Below are 20,853 nucleotides of genomic sequence, written 5' to 3'. Positions count from 1 at the left end.
TCAACATAAAAAACACAACATGCACTTACAATTAGTGCACCAACCCAAAAGGCTTCCCTCCCCCATTTACAGTCATTCACACTCATTCACACAAAAGGGTTGTTTCTTTCTGTTATTAATATTCTGGTTCCTACATTATATATATATCAATACAGTCTGCAAGGGATACAGTCCGTAAGCACACATGGTTGTGCGTGCTGCTGGTCCACTAATAGTACTAACCTTTAACAGTTAATTTTACTAATTTTCATTAATCACTAGTTTCTATGTAACTGTTTTTATATTGTTTTACTATCTTTTTTATTCAAGAAAATGTTTTAAATTTATTTATCTTATTTTATTTTATTAATTTTTAAAAAAAAGGACCTTATCTTCACCATACTTGGTTGTCCAAATTAGGCATAATAATGTGTTAATTCCACGACTGTATATATCAGTATCGGTTGATATCGGTATCGGTAATTAAAGAGTTGGACAATATCGGAATATCAGATACCGGCAAAAAGCCATTATCGGACATCCCTAGTTTTCACCTTCAAAACCAGTACAATATTTAAATTTTTATTTTCAAATAATTTGAAAATGGTATTTTGGGTGAAATATTGTGTGGATGCTGAAGTGCTAAACTGAAATGCTAACAGTTTGCACGTCAAGTAACAAAGTATGAGCAAAACAAGTTAAAAAAAAAAAGTACTGTCCTAATATGCTAACAATAACATGCTCGCATTAGTAAAATACCAAAATATAAATTGCTAAATACTTGTTTAATTAGGTTAAAAAAAAAAAGCTAGTATGTTAATGTTAGCAAGTTAAAATGCTAACTGCAACGTGTGTCAAGTACTAAAAGATATTACTCTGATATGTGTATCTGAAAAATGGGTTTAGAATTAGAACCTTTATTTAACCAGATAAGAAAACCCATTGAGATCAAGATCTCTTTCACAAGGGTGACCTGGCCAAGAGGTCAACAGCACATGTCACAAAGCAGTTTCAAAATAAATACATTAAGACATACATTTTAAAATACATAAGAGAACTGTAAAACAACAGAGATTTACATCTTTAAAAACACAGGCACTGTGCAAACGTCTCTCGCTGTTTGTCCCTCAGGACAGAACGGAAGGCTCCAAATGGAAGTAGTTCTGTAAGTTTCAGTTTCGTCTGCAATTCATTCCATGCCATAGGGGCAGCAATGCCAAAAGCTCTTTTGCCAAATTCAGTCCGTACATGAGGAACAGTTAAAACATACAAATTGTTAGAACGTAACGCATAAGAGCTGCTTTTTCTTTGTAACAGAGTACACAAGTATGGAGGTATTAAACCTAAAAGAGCCTTATAAATTAAAGTCAGCCAATGTGTGTATCTGCGTGCACTCAATGAAGATAAGTCTGACTTCATATACAGTTGACAATGGTGGGTGAGACTACGACAGCCAGTAACAAATCTTAGTGCTGAATGAAAAACAGTGTCCAGGGACTGGAGGCATTTAGATGAAGCACTAAAATAAAGCACGTCTCCATAATCAATTACAGGCAAGATAGTTGCTGTCACCAATTTCTTTCTGACTTTAAGAGAGAAGCAGTTTTTATTTCTAAAAAAGAAACCAAGCTTTACCCTAAGCTTAGAGACCAAGTTGTTAATATGGGCTTTAAATGAAAGCATGAAAGCTTTAAATGATGCATGCTAACGTTAGCATGCATCAAGTACTAAAATATGACTTAGCTGTGTGTAAACCTACAAAATTAGCTAAAAAAATAGGATACTAACAATGGCATGCTAACAGGTGTCATATTGCAAAATAAGCAAAAAAAGCTAGCATGCTAATATTAAAATGCAATTGTGGCGTGGGCTGTACAAAAATTAGCTACAGGCTACACTTTAGACACCCCTGGTTGTAACGCTTCACTCATGGTTCTGCTGTACGTTTAAATGTTGTTGAGTTGAGTTGAGTTGAGTTTGAGTTTATTTCGAACATGCAAGCATACAACATGATACATCACAATTTCCAGTTTCTCTTTTCAACATGTTCGAAAAGGAGTAGGAAGAAGCAGAGCTTATTTAATCCTACCCCTTTTCTTTTACATAACAGTTGCTAAAACTTTTGTTCACTTCCTGTTCTCAATTTATTCAAAATATACTCCATAAGTAACCACAATAAAAATAAATAAATAATACTCGGTGAAGTAAGTTACATTCCATATGGTGAGATGAGTAAGATTATTTTGAAAATGAATGGATGGATGAAATAAATTCAGAATGTTTATCATGGTTCTTCTTCTTTGTACTTTGTAAACACTTTAAGTTTGAAGAGTTTCTTCAAATGGATCATATTAGTACATTGTTTGATTTGTGGCACATTTTCACTTACGCCCTTGGAGGCAAAAAGTTTGGGCACCCCTGATCTAGTGCAGTGTTTTTTAACCAAAGGCCGGCAAAAAATGATCTGTTTTTAGCTGTGGTTCGTATGGGGTCTTGTTGTGAATGTCTATTGTGATAGACATTCACATATAGTGATGCTCTGCAATAACCTACTTAAAAGTGGTTTTAGGAAAACTTCAAATATGCTTTCAACTTTATATTTTAGTCAACAAAATGTACTGTAATTTTAATGCTGAGGAATTTAGTCGACTAAACCTAAACTAATTTAGATGAGTAAAATATGACTAAAACTAATATACATTTCCATCACAAGACTATCACTCAAACTACTTTAAAAACTGCTGTCAAAATGAACACTGATTTGAAATACACAAGGCTATATCCACAGTGCTGATTTTTTTGCCCATATGTGTCATGTATCAGACTTTTTCATGTCAGTGTGATCAGTACAATTCCGATGTTTTCCAACCCGACGCTGGCCCCATTTTCCATGTGGTCATAGATTCTGTATGTACATCCAGTCCGGAAGCTGGGGTTGCGTTCATCAAAAGGCAACAGCGTCATAATTCTTTGCCAAAACAGACGGTGGCATATTGAAATGGTGGACAAGTGCGCATAACAAAGAAGATGTTTTAGTACTCACGTCAATCACTCCAACCTCGGACTTCTCACCCACATGCTTCTCGGAACAGGCATTAAAGCAAATGCCACACAAACTGCCAGAACCAAACTCCTTGACCTCCCTTTTCTTTAAAGCCACATAATATGTTAGCGAGATAATAATGTTCAGGAGCCTTGAAATTGCCACAAATGCGCCAGGACTAGGTAGCTGAGTTTACTTCGTTGGACATCATGGTTTGTGCTCATATAGGTCACTTCATGGACTCAATCCATTCATATTAGATCTTGCATTTTTCTTTGCTGTGTGATTGACAACATACAGTAAATAGATCAGTGCATGAATGTGTGCGTGAATGGGTGATTGTGACTTAGGTGTAGTAAAGCGTTATACGAATACACACCATTTAGCCATTTTAGATCGGATTTAACAAAACATTTCAAATTACGTGTCATACCCTACAGTGTATTATTCTGTTATCTTATAAAATACTTAAATAAATAAAAATTAATGTCTGTATCATATACAGCAGTGTTTTTCAACCTTTTTTGAGCCAAGGCACATTTCTTTCGTTGAAAAAATCCGGAGGCACACCACCAGCGGAAATAATTAAAAAACTAAACTCAGTTGACAGTAAAAAGACGTTGTCACAATTGTTGGATATGACTTTAAACCATAACCAAGCATGCATCAATATAGCTCTTGTCTCAAAGTAGGTGTACTGTCACCACTTGTCACATCACGCCGTGACTTATTTTGAGTTTTTTTGCTGTTTTCCTTTGTGTAGTGTTTTAGTTCTTGTCTTGCGCACCTATTTTGGTGACTTTGTGTCTTTTTTTGGTATTTTCCTGTAGCAGTTTCATGTCTTCCTTTGAGCGATGTTTCCCGCATCTACTTTGTTTTAGCAATCAAGAATATTTCAGTTGTTTTCATCCTTCTTTGTGGGAACATTGTTGATTGTCATGTCAGTTTCAAATGTACATTGTGGACGCCGTCTTTGCTCCAGAGTAAGTCTTTGCTGTCGTCCAGCATTCTGTTTTTGTTTACTTTGTAGCCAGTTCAGTTTTAGTTTCGTTCTGCATAGCCTTCTCTAAGCTTCAATGCCTTTTCTTAGGGGCACTCACCTTTTGTTTACTTTTGGTTTAAGCATTAGACACCTTTTTACCTACACGCTGCCTCCAGCTGTTTCCGACATCTACAAAGCAATGAGCTACCGGCTGCTACCTACTGATATGGAAAAGTATTACACGGTTACTCTGCCGAGCTCCAGACAGCACTGACACTCAACAACAACACATCATTTGCAGACTATAATTACTGGTTTGCAAAAAATATTTTTAACCCAAATAGGTGAAATTAGATAGTCTCCCCCAGCACACCAGACTGTATCTCACGGCACTAGTGTGCCGTGGCACAGTGGTTGAAAAACACTGATATACAGTATGGCTATAAACCGAATATCAGTACAAACGGTGGACGGAAATGCACTTCATAAACATTGATTACACTCATGAGAAGCCATTAATTTTTCAACTTTACTTTCTTAAAGAGTTGTAAAACTCATGTTGGCAATGACTTCTGCACCCACAGAAATTGGTAGAGCATGGGTGTCAAACTCTGGCCCGCGGGCCAAATTTGGCCCGCCGTGTAATTTCACTTAGCCCTTGAGGCGATATCAAATTAACACTGGAGCTGGCCCGCTGATTATATTCAGCGGCGGTGCTGCGGTACCACCACATTCACCACTAATTCTCATACTTGCCAACCCTCCCGGGAGACTCTCAAATATCAGTGCTCCTCCCATAAATCGTCACATCCGCTTTTCATCCAGTCCAGCGAATGCTGGACCGGTCACATAATATGTGCGGCTTCTGCACGCACACACACGTAAATGCAAAGCATACTTGGCCAACAGCGATACAGGTTACACTGACGGTGCTCGTATAAATAACTTTAGCATGTTAGAAATGTGCGCCACACTGTGAACCCACACCAAACAAGAATGACAAACACATTTCGGGAGAACCTCTGCACCGTGAGACAACATAAACACAACAGAACAAATACCCAGAACCCCATGCAGCCCTAACTCTTCCGGGCTGCAATATACACCCCCGCCCACCTCAACCGACGCACAGAGGGAGGGGGGTGGGTGTATATTGCAGCCCCCGGGGGTGTATATTTCAGCCCGGAAGAGTTAGGGCTGCATGGGATTCTGGGTATTTGTTTAGTTGTGTTTATGTTGTGTTACGGTGCGGATGTTCTCCCGAAATGTGTTTGTCATTCTTGTTTGGTGTGGGTTCACAGTGTGGCGCATATTTCTAACATGTTAAAGTTATTTATACGAGCACCGTCAGTGTAACCTGTATCGCTGTTGGCCAAGTATGCTTGCATTCACGTGTGTGTGCATGCTGAAGTCGCACATATTTTGTGATCGGGCCGGCACGTTGTTGGAATGGATGAAAAGCAGACATGACGACATCTCGTGGAGGACGATAAACGCAGTGCCTTTAAAGCACGCCCCTAAGACTGTGGTCCGGGTGGACTACGAGATATAATGACTGATGAACACCTTCGTTGGATAATGAAGGTTGCCTCAGCTCAAAGCCTGAGCCCCGACATGAATGAACTAGCATCCCAGAAAAGATGTCAGGTATCTGGCTTGGGCACATCAGATTTGATCAGTGTGTTGCAAACTGAGCAGTTTAAAGTCCTGAATGGTTGGTTTATTCATTGTTATTTTATTTTCAAATTTATTAGCCTGTGGAAAAAGTTAATGTTGATATTTACCTCAGAAGGCTGCAAATAGAAAAGAGGCATTCCATTTTTATTTAAATTGTATTTGATATGCCATTGATATTTTTAAATTATTATTATTATTATTTGAACCTGGATTTTGCATGTCACTATAAAGTTATATAAGCCTTGCTTGTTCAATATTCAATGCAAAACTTGTTTGGGTCCCTATTAAAAGGTTCATTTGTTCAACCTTGGCCCACGGCTTTGTTCAGTTTTAAATTTTGGCCCACTCTGTATTTGAGTTTGACACCCCTGTGGTAGAGGATAGTATTGCAGATCGCAACGTGAGAATTTAAAACATTTAAAACTTTTAACATTTAACAAAATTAAAAGTAGCTTATTTGCTTTTTAATGTGCAAATATAAAAGTCAACATCCAGTGCAAATCTTAATATTCTGCAATAGTATAAGCATTTCAAAAGTAAAAGTATTGCTTATTTTGCTTTAAAATGTGCAAAAATAAAGATAAACATCCAATACAAAAAAGTGCAAAACGAAATATTCTGTAACAACAGTGTAAACATTTCAACAAAAGTGAAAGTATTGCTTATTTGCTAAAATGTGCAAAAATAAAGATAAACATCCAATACAAAAAAGTGCCAATCTAAATATTCTGGAGCACTCTAAACATTAAGTATTGTTTTTAAAATGTGCAAAATAAACATCCAGTCCAACACAGTACACAATAACCAATTCTACTCATTCCAGTGAGTGACTAACAGTTGTAATGAAGAAAGGTTAGCATGTGTACATGTTTGGTTCTTTTCTTGTTTACAATATTCCCAGCAGCTGAAAATAGGCGCTCAGAAGGGGTCGATGTGGCTGGAACTGAGAGGTAATTAGCCTTCACCTCAAGCCAGGACTGCGAGTGAGCTGAGCTGCAGTTTATATTTCTAGAAGGTCAACGGGCTCATAGTGATGTTACTAGTAGTTGACTGGGAGGTGTTTATTATCATTTGGGGAGAGTCCGCTGCCTGATGCTCACCTGCTAAACACCTATCTGCTCCACGCTGAAGCGCTGACTACATGTGCTCTGAATACACACTGCTGATTGGCTGATAATGCTTCGTGTGTACCAATCAGATGGTTGTGTGGGTGGGACAATGCTGTGTGTGTACCAATCAGATGGTTGTGTGGGTGGGACAATGCTGCGTGCTGAGACAGAGGCAGAGGAGCGAAGCAGCTTGTTAAGACTTTAGCAGCTAAAGTTAGCTTCAGCTTAGAAACTCGTTCGGTACACCCCCGTGCCGAACCGAAAGCCCCGTACCGAAACGGTTCAATACAAAACACGTACCGTTACACCCCTAGCAGATACAAATGACACATTCATGTTTTTGTGTAATGATGACAACGTATGCTAACGCGGACGATTGACTAGTTGATGGTTTTCTTTTCAAATGTTCGTTCATAGCCGTTGTGCTGCTATGATAGGCCATTTCCGCTCGACACAGTGTGCATACAACAACATTATTAGGCCGTTTATTGAAATACTCCCACACTTTTGACCACTTTTGGCATGCTTTTCCCCCCTCGCTCGCACCGCTCGCATCGTCTGCTTTGATCGTCTGCTTTGCGGTCCGCCATGACGGTAGTGTGACGTAAATATGCGACGCGTCGACGCACAAAAACGGCGTCGACGTATTTACGTAACCGATGACGTCGACTACGTCGACGCGTCGTTTCAGCCTTAAAGTAAACATGCATAAACATTAAACAATCTTAACAAATGGCGGCAAACATCTTTGTGATGGTCGAAATCTATTTGTGGTTGGCCGCCACAGTCAAATCAATGTTTGGCTAACGCTGGTGTGTCGTCTTGACAGTTAAGCAGATTTATAAAACCCAAAACCAGTGAAGTTGGCATGTTGTGTAAATGGTAAATAAAAACAGAATGCAATGATTTGCAAATCCTTTTCAACTTATATTCAATTAAATAGACTGCAAAGACAAGATATTTCATGTTCGAACTGAGAAACTTAATAACTTTTCAAATAATCATTAATTAAGAATTTAATGGCAGCAACACGTTGCAAAAAAGTTGTCACAGGGGCATTTTTACCACTGTGTTACATGGCTTTTCCTTTTAAAAACACTTAGTAAACATTTGGGAACTTCAATTTTTGAAGCTTTTCAGGTGGAATTCTTTCCCATTCTTGCTTGATGTACAGCTTAAGTTGTTCAACAGTCTGGGGGTCTCCGTTGTGGTATTTTAGGCTTCATAATGCGCCACACATTTTCAATGGGAGACAGGTCTGGACTACAGGCAGGCCAGTCTAGTACCCGCACTCTTTTACTATGAAGCCACGTTGTTGTAACATGTGAAGAATGTGGCTTGGCATTGTCTCGCTGAAATAAGCAGGGGCGTCCATGAAAAAGCTGTTGCTTGGATGGCAACTTATGTTGCTCCAAAACCTGTATGTACCTTTCAGCATTAAGGGTGCCTTCACAGATGTGTAAGTTACCCATGTCTTGGGCACTAAATACAAAGAAGAAGAACCATGATAAAAATTCTGAATTTATTTCATCCATCCATCTGTTCATTTTCAAAATAATCTTACTCATCTCACCATATAGAATGCAACTTACTTCACCGAATATTATTTATTTATTTATTTATTTTTATTGTGATTACTTATGGAGTGTATTGTGAATAAATTGAGAACAGGAAGTGAACAAAAGTTTTAGTAACTGTTATGTAAAAGAAAAGGGGTAAGATGAAATAAGCTCTGCTTCTTCCTACTCCTTTTCGAACATGTTGAAAAGAGAAACTGGAAATTGTGATGTATCATGTTGTATGCTTGCATGTTCGAAATAAACTCAAACTCAAACTAATACACCCCCATACCATCACACATGCTGGCTTTTGAACTTTGCGCCTATAACAATCCGGATGGTTCTTTTCCTCTTTGGTCCGGAGGACAAGACGTCCACAGTTTTCAAAAACAATTTGAAATGTGGACTCATCAGACCACAGAACACTTTTCCACTTCGCAGCAGTCCATCTTAGATGAGCTCGGGCCCAGCGCAGCCGGCGGCGTTTCTGGGTGTTGTTGATAAATGGCTTTCGCTTTGCAGATTGGAGTTTTAACTTGCACTTACAGATGTAGCGACAAACTGTAGTTACTGACAGTGGTTTTCTGAAGTGTTCTTGAGCCCATGTGGCGATATCCTCTACACACTGATGTCATTTTTTGAGATAACGAAGGTCACAGGCATTCAATGTTGGTTTTCAGCCTTGCCGCTTACGTGCAGTGATTTTTCCAGATTCTCTGAACCGTTTGATGATATTACGGACCGTAGATGGTGAAATCCCTAAATGCTTTGCAGTAGCTCGTTCAGAAATGTTGTTTTTAAACTGTTGGACCATTTGTTCACAAAGTGGTGACCCTCGCCCCATCCTTGTTTGTGAATGACTGAGCATTTTATGGAAGCTGCTTTTATACCCAATCATGGCACCCACCTGTTCCCAATTAGCCTGGTCACCTGTGGGATGTTCCAAATAAGTGTTTGATGAGCATTCCTGAACTATCTCAGTTGCAGGCATCAAATTCCAAATGAGCTATTATTTGCAAAAAATAACAAAGTTTACCAGTTCGAACATTAAATATCTTGTCTTTGCAGTCTATTCAATTGAATATAAGTCGAAAAGGATTTGCAAATCATTGTATCCTGTTTTTATTTAAGATGTACACAACGTGACAACTTCACTGGTTTGGGGTTTTGTAAAATACAGACACCAGATGTTTCACCGTATTGAAGTGTATCGTGCCAGGAACCCTGCAAATCCAACATGAGGAGGCGTAATGTACGGTAGTCTTGCGTCAGAGTCCCTTCCAGCCATTGTCTTTGAATCCCACTGACGCTATCAGGTGCAAAGCTCAAATCGACAGTTCAGGTATTGTTTGCACACCAGTCATTCCAACCTCTGAATAAGACCCACCAGCAAGATGGTTGGGTTTATTTTTTATTTTTTTAAATACATCTTCAGCCTGCGTCATTGAGTCACCAGTTCACATGTCAAGTGACTGTTTGTTTACCCTCTTACCATGACGACTTGTCACTTGTCACGCCAGCAATCATGCCTTCAAGAGCTGAAGACAACATGACCACATTAGCAGGAATCATCTACTGACAAATGACATATTGGAGCCTTGAGCCCCGCGTTCGATATGTCAACCCTTTAATTTGTCTGAGCTTAAAGCGAACTCCTCAAGCAAAAATGCCTCACCTGGATCTTCTGCTTCCATTTTCAGGAGGGTGGATATGAAAAGCATGAAAAATATAAACTTTTATACATCGTGAAACGGGTGGCTGTCGCAAAGAAAGAGCAATTTGGTACACTGCAGTAACGTGGACTTGTCTGTCGTCGTAAAAAAAAGGCGAGCCAAAAGGCACTCACGTAACCGTGTGATGATCCCACTCCCACGCTTGACTTTAGACAAGACAAGACTACTGTAGCAAGATTATCTTGCTACAGGAAGTCCGCCCTCTCAAACTCGTTCTGTTTCTACAACAACGATGAAAGTTAAAGGCCTACTGAAATGACATTTTTTTATTTAAACGGGGATAGCAGATCCATTCTATGTGTCGTACTTGATCATTTCGCGATATTGACATATTTTTGCTGAAAGGATTTAGTGTAGAACAACGACGATAAAGTTTGCAACTTTTGGTCTCTGATAAAAAAAAGCCTTTCCCCTACCGGAAGTAGCGTGACGACACCGGGGGAAGGACTGCTCATATTTTCCTATTGTTTACACCAGCAGCGAGAGCGATTCGGACCGAGAAAGCGACGATTACCCCATTAATTTAAACGAGGATGAAAGATTTGTGGATGAGGAACGTGAAAGTGAAGGACTAGCGTGCAGTGCAGAACGTATCTTTTTTCGCTCTGACCGTAACTTAGGTACAAGGGTTCATTGGATTCCACACTCTCTCCTTTTTCTATTGTGGATCACGGATTCGTATTTTAAACCACCTCGGATACTATATCTTCTTGAAAATGAGAGTCGAGAACGCGAAATGGACATTCACAGTGACTTTTATCTCCTCGACAATACATCGATGAAGCTCTTTAGCTACTGAGCTAACGTGATAGCATCGGGCTTTACAGCATATAGAAACAAAACAAATAAGTCCCTGACTGGAAGGATAGACAGAAGATCAACAATACTACCAAACTCTGGAGATGTAAATAAACGGTTAATGCTTTCCAGCTTGGCGAAGCTTAATAATGCTGTTGCTAACGACGCCATTGAAGCTAACTTAGCTACGGAACCTCGACAGAGCTATGCTAAAAACATTAGCTCTGCACCTACGCCAGCTCTCATCTGCTCATCACGACCCGTGCTCACCTGCGTTCCAGCGATCGACGGTACGACGAAGGACTTCACCCGATCACCGATGTGGTTGGCGACCCGGAGACGGAGGAAGTCAAGGTGAGGTCGTTCGGCTAGCGCGTCTGCTATCCTCAAAGTGCTCCTGGTTGTGTTGCTGTAGTCCGCCGCTAATACGCCGATCGCACCTTCAGCTTTCTTCTTTGCAGTCTCCATTGTTCATTAAACAAATTGCAAAAGATTCACCAACACAGATGTCCAGAATACTGTGGAATTATGAAATGAAAACAGTGCTTTTTGTATTGGATTCAATGGGCTCCGAATACTTCCGCTTCCACTGTTGACGTCACGCGCAAACGTCATCATATCGAAACGTTTTCAGCCGGACGTTTGCCGGGAAATTTAAAATTTCACTTTATAAGTTAACCCGGCCGTATTGGCATGTGTTGCAATGTTAAGATTTCATCATTGATATATAAACTATCAGACTGCGTGGTCGGTAGTAGTGGGTTTCAGTAGGCCTTTAAGTTTTAGGTAACTTTACTAAATTACAGTATTGCTTAATCAGAAAGAACACAGAACACACAAATGACATTTAAAATACAGTAAATGAAAATGTAATATTAAAAAAAGAGAGTACATTTTCTCCCTGTGGTTGTTTTGCACTCTGGAAGGGAGAGACTGGCCTATTAGTAGAGTAAGTTGTAATAGTGAGACCACTACGGTGCTTAAGAAGATATTTTCCACTGATTAATAATAAAATGTTATCCTTGAGGAAGGTCTGGGCTATTGGCTTTGTTGATTTTTCCACATCATTATTCTAGGACTGTCTTCAGCTACAGATTTTTATAGTTAAATATGTATCGTTAGATTTTGTCCACTGTTGACGATCAGTCGAATCTTTTTTTAGAGAGAAATAAACAGATTGTGATGGAATCTTCCAAAAGTTATTAAATAGATGACAAGCATGTGGATGAGTTTCCCTGAGACGGTTTCTCACAGTTTGTGCAGAAATTATTTGGTTTGCAGCACCTGTCCGGGTGGCTGGTCTCAGACTATCATGGAGGTGCACCTGCTGGATGTGGAGGTCCTGGGCTGGTGTGGTTACACGTGGTTTGCGGTTGTGAGGCCGGTTGGATGTACTGCCAAATTCTCTGAAATGATTTGTAGACTGCTAAAGGTTAGAGAAATGAACATTCAATTTACAGGCACATTGCTGCAGTCAGCATGCCGACTGCACGCTCCCTCAAAACTTGCGACATTTGTGGCATTGTGTTGTGTGATAAAACTGCACATTTTAGAGTGGCCTTTTATCGTGGGCAGCTTAAGGCACACCCTGTGTAATAATCATGCTGTTTAATCAGCATCCTGGTATGCCACACCTGTGAGGTGGGATGGATTATCTGTCAAAAAAGAAATGCTCACTAACACCGATGTAAACAGAAGCGGAATAGGTCCGTTGTGTATATACAGTAATTAACGTTTTAGATATTTGAGTTCAACTCATGAAAAATGGGAGCAAAAACAAAAAGTGTTGTGTTTATATTTTTGTTCAGTGTACAATGTCGATTTGATTTCACAGAGCACATTGCAACGTTTTCTATTTCCTTCAACAAAATACAGCTACCGTATTTTTCGGACTATAAGTGGCAGTTTTTTTTCATAGTTTGGCCGGGGGTGCGACTTATACTCAGGAGCGACTTATGTGTGAAATTATTAACACATTACCGTAAAATATCAAATAATATTATTTAGCTCATTCACGTAAGAGACTAGACGTATAAGATTTCATGGGATTTAGCGATTAGGAGTGACAGATTGTTTGATAAACGTATAGCATGTTCTATATGTTATAGTTATTTGAATGACTCTTACCATAATATGTTACGTTAACATACCAGGCACGTTCTCAGTTGGTTATTTATGCCTCATATAACGTACACTTATTCAGCCTGTTGTTCACTATTCTTTATTTATTTTAAATTGCCTTTCAAATGTTATGCATTTTCGGCCGGTGCGACTTATACTCTGAAAAATACGGTACACGTGGTCTGCGGTTGTGAGGCCGGTTGGATGTACTGCCGAATTCTCTGAAATGATTTGTAGACTGCTAAAGGTAGAGAAATGAACATTACATTTACAGGCAAATTCCTACCAGCATGCCGACTGCACGCTCCCCCAAAACTTGCAACATTTGTGGCATTGTGTTGTGTGATAAAACTGCACATTTCAGAGTGGCCTTTTATTCTTCTTCTTTTCGTGTCTTTGAAGCATGTGGTTATATGACAGTTTCCCATTTCTTTACACAGTCTTTTGCATTGTCGTTGAACTCTGCAAGATCTTTTAAGCTGCACTGGTTGGGTAGCAGAGGACAGACAAGGCAGTGCTGCATCGTGTGGTCCTCTTCTCCGCATTCGCAGGTGGTTGGGCCGGTTTTGTAGCCCCATCTGGCCATAGCAGCTTTTGATCGCCCTGTTCCTGTTCTCAGGCGATTTAGTGTCGTCCACTGGACCCATGGTGTTTCTGGCCTTTTATTGTGGGCAGCTTCAGGCACATCTGTGTAATCATCATGCTGTTTAATCAGCATCTTGGGATGCCACACCTGTGAGGTGGGATGGATTATCTTGGCAAAAAAGAAATGCTCACTAACACATATGTAGACAGAACAATATTTGAGCGGAATAGGCCCGTTGTGTATATATAGTAGTTAACGTTTTAGATATTGGCGTTCAACTCATGAAAAATGGGAGCAAAAACAACAAGTGTTGCATTTATATTTTTGTTCAGTGTACAATGTCGATTTGATTTCACAGAGCACATTGCAACGTTTTCTATTTCCTTCAACAAAATACAGCTACCGTATTTTTCGGACTATAAGTGGCAGTTTTTTTTCATAGTTTGGCCGGGGGTGCGACTTATACTCAGGAGCGACTTATGTGTGAAATTATCAACACATTACCATAAAATATCAAATAATATTATTTAGCTCATTCACGTAAGAGACTAGACATATAAGATTTCATGGGATTTAGCGATTAGGAGTGACAGATTGTTTGGTAAACGTATAGCATGTTCTATATGTTATAGTTATTTGAATGACTCTTACCATAATATGTTACGTTAACATACCAGGCACGTTCTCAGTTGGTTATTTATGCCTCATATAACGTACACTTATTCAGCCTGTTGTTCACTATTCTTTATTTATTTTAAATTTCCTTTCAAATGTTATGCATTTTCGGCCGGTGCGACTTATACTCCGGAGCGACTTATACTCTGAAAAATACGGTACACGTGGTCTGCGGTTGTGAGGCCGGTTGGATGTACTGCCGAATTCTCTGAAATGATTTGTAGACTGCTAAAGGTAGAGAAATGAACATTACATTTACAGGCAAATTCCTGCCAGCATGCCGACTGCACGCTCCCTCAAAACTTGCAACATTTGTGGCATTGTGTTGTGTGATAAAACTGCACATTTACTAATCATTGCGAACTTGATGAGAGCCAACAACCACTACTTTGGGACAAATGATGAATATAAGGAGAATGAGCGACGGGTTTTGGAAGTTGAGTGCGAAGCAGATCCGGCTTTTGTGAAACATGTAGCAGTATTGCTAAGTGCTTTCCCAAGATAAACAAACGATGAACATAATTAAACAATCACTTACTGTACAATGTATGCTCTCAATTGGAATACCCACTGATGGGATGTTCATATATTTCAGCACAGGACTTGCAATCCCCATTTAGATTAGAATCCTCACCCCTCAGGTAAAAAAAAATGCTGGGATGAAACGAGCATCTTCCTAGCAATGTCTTCAGGTCTAATGTGAATTTCAAAGTTCTTAAACCAGTGTAAGGCATGATTTATAAATTAGCACAGACTTTTACCAACTCAAAGGCAATGCAGCAGCTCACTAGCTCGGTATGCCAGGAGCTGCAGTAGGTACGTTACCTGCGTAAAGAAGGCGCCATGTTACCAAAAATAGTTCCTCGGCATTTGCACATGTCCGATGATGGCTTTTTTGCCGATATCCGATATTCCGATATTGTCCAACTCTTAATTACCGATATCAACCGATACCGATACAGTGTTTCCCACACATTCATTTATTTGTGGCGGCCCGCCACGAAAAAATTACGTCCGCCAAAAATGTAAAAAAAAAAATTTTTTTTTTTGGTCCTGTCCAGTTTCTCAGACAAATCATATAGTTGATGTAGATGCCCATATCGGCTGTTCAGATTTACTTTACAAAAGAGAAGTGTAGGATACTTCTCTTGTTGCCTTATTTGTATTTGACCACTACTGTTTTCTGTTTATTTGTTACTGACTGTGGCAGGACACCTCTGCCTCTGTTTCACTTTATGTTGCTGGTAAATAATATGGTTGTAGTAGTAGGCTAAAGTTAAATGATTTAGTATGCACTAATTAAAGGGGCAGAGCTTTAAGAGACATTTTAGCTTTTATATTTTATAAGATATATTTTTTGTAAGAACCACAATTAATAAATATATTTCAGTGAATAACTTATTGTTCAAATCTGTATATAAATATGTACATTAAGTGTTGTAATTATATTGTAAAATGGATGAATGGATGGATGGATGGATGGATGGATGGACGTTTAAAACAAAACTGTTATTAATTAGTAAGTATACATTTTTTTAGCCTTTTTAGAAAAAATCATATCATTGTAGTAAATTATGCAAATTGCTCGCTGATGTCATGGTGACCACGCCCACAGACACGCCCCCACCGCCACAGGTATCTTGGCAGTTTATGGGAAACACTGCGATATATACAGTCGTGGAATTAACACATTATTATGCCTAATTTTGTTGTGATGCCCCGCTGGATGCAATAAACAATGTAACAAGGTTTTCCAAAATAAATCAACTCAAGTTATGTAAAAAAATGCCAACATGGCACTGCCATATTTATTATTGAAGTCACAAAGTGCATTATTTTTTTCAACATGCCTCAAAACAGCAGCTTGGAATTTGGGACATGCTCTCCCTGAGAGAGCATGAGGAGGTTGAGGTGGGGGGTAGGCGGGGTAGCGGGGGATGTGTATTGTAGCGTCCCGGAAGAGTTAGTGCTGCAAGGGGTTCTGGGTATTTTTTATGTTGTGTTACGGTGCGGATGTTCTTCCAAAATGTGTTTGTCATTCTTGTTTGGTGTGGGTTCACAGTGTGGCGCATATTTATAACAGTGTTAAAGTTGTTTATACGGCCGCCCTCAGTGTGACCTGTATGGCTGTTGACCAAGTATGCTTTGCATTCACTTGTGTGTCTGAAAAGCCGTAGATATTATGTGACTGGGCTGGCACGCAAAGGCAGTGCCTTCAAGGTTTATTGGCGCTCTGTACTTCTCCCTATGTCCGTGTACACAGCAGCGTTTTAAAAAGTCATAAATTTTACTTTTTGAAACCGATACCGATAATTTCCGATATTACATTTTAAAACATTTATCGGCCGATAATATCGTCAGTCCGATATTATCGGACATCTCTACTTGCAATAACAATGTTGCTAATACCTGGTTAAGATATTTGGCAGTTTTTGGATGTTTTTTAGAGGACTGTCTAGGCAGAATAGATGAATCCCACTATTTTAATTGTTTGCTATCTTACACTAGCCGTTTTTTAGAATTTAAATTGCTCAAAAAAGAGAAAGACGTGTGTTCTTGTCTCACATAAGGATTGTGACTGTGCAGTTCCCCTTTAAGTTGCAAGTGAACGTTTGGGTTACGAATAAGCTTCAGTTACATCCTCAGCGCTACTTGCCACACTGCAAAAACTGAAATCTAAGTAAGATGAAATATCTCAAATAAGGGTGATATTTGCTTATTTTCTGTCTGATAAGATAATTCTTCTCACTAAGCAGATTTTATGTTAGAGTGTTTTACTTGTTTTAAGTGTTTTGGTCCTAAATGATCTCAGTAAGATATTACAGCTTGTTGCTGAGATTTGATGACCTATATCAGTGGTCCCCAACCACCGGGCCACGGCCCGGTACCGGTCCGCGGACCAATTGGTACCGGGCCGCACAAGAAATTTAAAAAAAAAAATGTTTTTATTTTTTTTTATTTTTATGAAATCAACATAAAAAACACAATATATACATTATATATCAATATAGATAAATAGAGTCTGCAGGGATACAGTCCGTAAGCACACATGATTGTATTTATTTATGTACTTTTTTTTTTTTTTTTAAATACCACAATTGTGTCTCATAATTAAAACAGATGACAGCCAAATGGGCTTTGCTGTTTTATTTTCAATGAAACAATAGAAAACACGTACTCATATAGTAGTACAGTTGGCACAGTACAGTAAACTGACAGTTAACATTTAACATGTGACATTTCTAATAATTTTGAACAGAAATAGTTCATGCACATTCAGATAAATTCCTCAAAATTACAATTAAAAACATTTTGGCCGGGGGCCGGGCTGTATATATGCGCACTAATTGACTGAAAGAGCACGCACTTGGCGCGATGATGTCATGTTATCGATGGAAAAATGCATTTTTACACAATATGATTTGCCTGAGCGGCTAGGAGACCCCGAGAGTAACAAGCGCTTGCCTTGTTGCCTTTGCATTAAGAACAATAAATTAGTTTTAGTATAAATTTGCTGATTTCAAGAAATGTAATGCAGAGCGCATATCATTATGTCAAGATAATGACACTAGCATTTACTTCATTTAAGAATATTTTTCAACATATTGAGCAAAGAGGTCTCTTTTTTTTTCTACCAAGAAAAGTGCACTTGTTATTAGTCAGAATATACTTATTTTAAGGTATTTTTGGGTTCATTGAGGTTAGCTAATTTTACTTGTTTTGGAAAGTCTTGACAAGCCAAATTTTCTTGTTCTATTGGCAGATAATTTTGCTTAGTTCAAATAAAATACCCCTAATTGTTGTATTATTTTTTTCTTGTTTTTGAACACTGACTTTTTGCAGTGCATAAGATTCGGCGCCTTACTCGCTGGCATTAGGTCATGGCTAGACGGGCAAAAAGTAGTTTTCTAAACATGGCTCTGAGTGTAAGGATGGTGCTAAGAAGCAGGGTGATAGAAAGAAATAATACAAAACTTGATCAAGTTGTGTAGTTGTGTAGCCAACTTGTCTGTGTCCCTACCCTGCACAAGGACATACACTACCGTTCAAAAGTTTGGGGTCACCCAAACAATTTTGTGGAATAGCCTTCATTTCTAAGAACAAGAATAGACTGTCGAGTTTCCGATGAAAGTTCTCTTTTTCTGGCCATTTTGAGCGTTTAATTGACCCCACAAATGTGATGCTCCAGAAACTCAATCTGCTCAAAGGAAGGTCAGTTTTGTAGCTTCTGTAACGAGTTAAACTGTTTTCAGATGTGTGAACATGATTGCACAAGGGTTTTCTAATCATCAATTAGCCTTCTGAGCCAATGAGCAAACACATTGTACCATTAGAACACTGGAGTGATAGTTGCTGGAAATGGGCCTCTATACACCTATGTAGATATTGCACCAAAAACCAGACATTTGCAGCTAGAATAGTCATTTACCACATTAGCAATGTATAGAGTGTATTTCTTTAAAGTTAAGACTAGTTTAAAGTTATCTTCATTGAAAAGTACAGTGCTTTTCCTTCAAAAATAAGGACATTTCAATGTGACCCCAAACTTTTGAACGGTAGTGTGCGTGTATATATATATATATATATATATATATATATATATATATATATATATATATATATATATATATATATATATATATATATATATATATATATATATATATATATATATATATATATAAAGATAAAGATAAAGATATATATATATACATATATTAGGGCTGCAACTAACGATTAGTTTGATAATCGATTAATCTGTCGATTATTACTTCGATTAATAATCGGATAGAAGAGACAAACTACATTTCTATCCTATCCAGTATTTTATTGGAAAAAAAACAGCATACTGGAAACATACTTATTTTGATTATTGTTTCTCAGCTGTTTGTAAATGTTGCAGTTTATAAATAAAGGTTTATAAAAAACAACAACATTTTTTTGTTATTAAAAAAAAACAAAAAAACCTCTGCGCATAGCATAGATCCAACGAATCGATGACTAAATTAATCGGCGATGTAATCGATTAGTTGTTGCAGCCCTAATATATATATATATATGTATATATATATATATATATATATATATATATATACCATATTTCCACAAACAATGCATAAATCATGTTTACATTTTTCAACCTATAAACAAAATATTTTTTAGTCAATAAAAATAATGACATTTTTCCTTTTGTTTTAAATGAAATGAACCACTTGTTTTACAATAAATAAACCATTAGCAGGGGTCCCCAAACTTTTTGACTCGGGGGCCGCATTGGGCTAAAACAATTTGGCCGGGGGCCGGGCTGTATATATATATATATTATATATAATATATATATTATATAATATATATATATTATATATAATATATATATATATATATTATATATAATATATATATATATTATAAATAATATATATATATGTATATACAGTATATATATATATTAGGGCTGCAACTAACGATTAATTTGATAATCGATTAATCTGTTGATTATTACTTCGATTAATAATCGGATAAAAGAAACAAACTACATTTCTATCCTATCCAGTATTTTATTGAAGAAAAAAAAGCATACTGGCACCATACTTATTTTGATTATTGTTTCTCAGCTGTTTGTAAATGTTGCAGTTTATAAATAAAGGATTATTTTTAAAAAAAAAATAACATTTTTTGTTTTAAAAAAAACAACAAAAAAACCTCTGCGCATAGCATAGATCCAACGAATCGATGACTAAATTAATCAGCAACTATTTTAATAATCGATTTTAATCCCCAATTATAAAGGGCAGCAGGGGTTTAACATCAACACCTCCCTTCTTTACCATGTGTCATTAGGTCTCGACACTCCTTGTCCGCCTCCGCCTGCACAGTGTCAGCAGGCAGGCAAAGTCTAAAAAAAAAAATACTTTTTTTCTCTTTTTTACTTCTGTCTTGTTTGTGGACTGGACTTGCGTCGATGCCCTGAGCGGACAAAAAAATAAGTCCTCATCCGTCTCCAACCTCCCATGGCGGCGACGTCTTCCAAATTTCCATTATTGCTTTTTGTGTGTCTCTGCAGGACCAGTCGGACGGGAGCAGGAGTGATGACGAGTGAGGACGTGCAACCTGAAAGAAGGTCCTATACTGTCCAGGTTCTTTTTGGTCTCCTTCTTCATTTGTCCTGTTACTTCACGCAGTGTACGCCTTCTTTATTCCCCATGTCCTTTTTTTTTTTCAAAGACACTTTTTTTAGTACATTTTTAAACTTCCAGAGAGGCTTATATCACTAGCTTTTGCAATTGTTACTTAACGCTCGCTTGCACCTTTACAAGACCACATGATGACATGACATTTTGAGAAAAAAAGTGGGCATAATTGGGCATCACCTCGCGCAGTGCCAAGTTGTCTACCGAGAAGCACACGCTTACTTACGCTCACTAACAAGTTTGTTTTGCTCCTGGACTGCTGCAGTGGACTTTTGCAGAACATTAGAAACGAGGGGCAAAAACATTGTTAAAAAAGAAAAAGAAAAATCAGTATTATGGCTTTTAAACAATATATTTGAATCAGTATTTTTGATGTATTTGTGCAGCCGGTATCGGGGCA

At 38.1% G+C, this 20,853-nt stretch overlaps 1 protein-coding gene across 2 annotated transcripts in view; it reads left to right on the top strand.

Moving 5' to 3' along the window:
- The window catches only part of smarca2 (SWI/SNF related, matrix associated, actin dependent regulator of chromatin, subfamily a, member 2), a 141,391-nt gene extending 120,905 nt beyond the window's left edge, over nucleotides 1-20,486 (top strand). For both annotated transcript variants that reach the window (XM_062025102.1, XM_062025101.1), the window contains exon 34: nucleotides 20,327-20,486. In XM_062025102.1, the coding sequence (XP_061881086.1) occupies nucleotides 20,327-20,362 (36 nt within the window). In that variant the 3' untranslated portion in view covers nucleotides 20,363-20,486. The remainder of the gene's footprint in view (nucleotides 1-20,326) is intronic.
- The last annotated feature ends 367 nt before the right edge of the window (nucleotides 20,487-20,853 follow it).

The sequence above is a fragment of the Entelurus aequoreus genome, linkage group LG17, assembly GCF_033978785.1.
Source record: "Entelurus aequoreus isolate RoL-2023_Sb linkage group LG17, RoL_Eaeq_v1.1, whole genome shotgun sequence".
NCBI lineage: Eukaryota > Metazoa > Chordata > Actinopteri > Syngnathiformes > Syngnathidae > Entelurus > Entelurus aequoreus.
The sequence above is the reverse complement of the archived record's forward strand: the minus strand, read 5'-3'. Positions and strand labels throughout refer to the sequence as shown.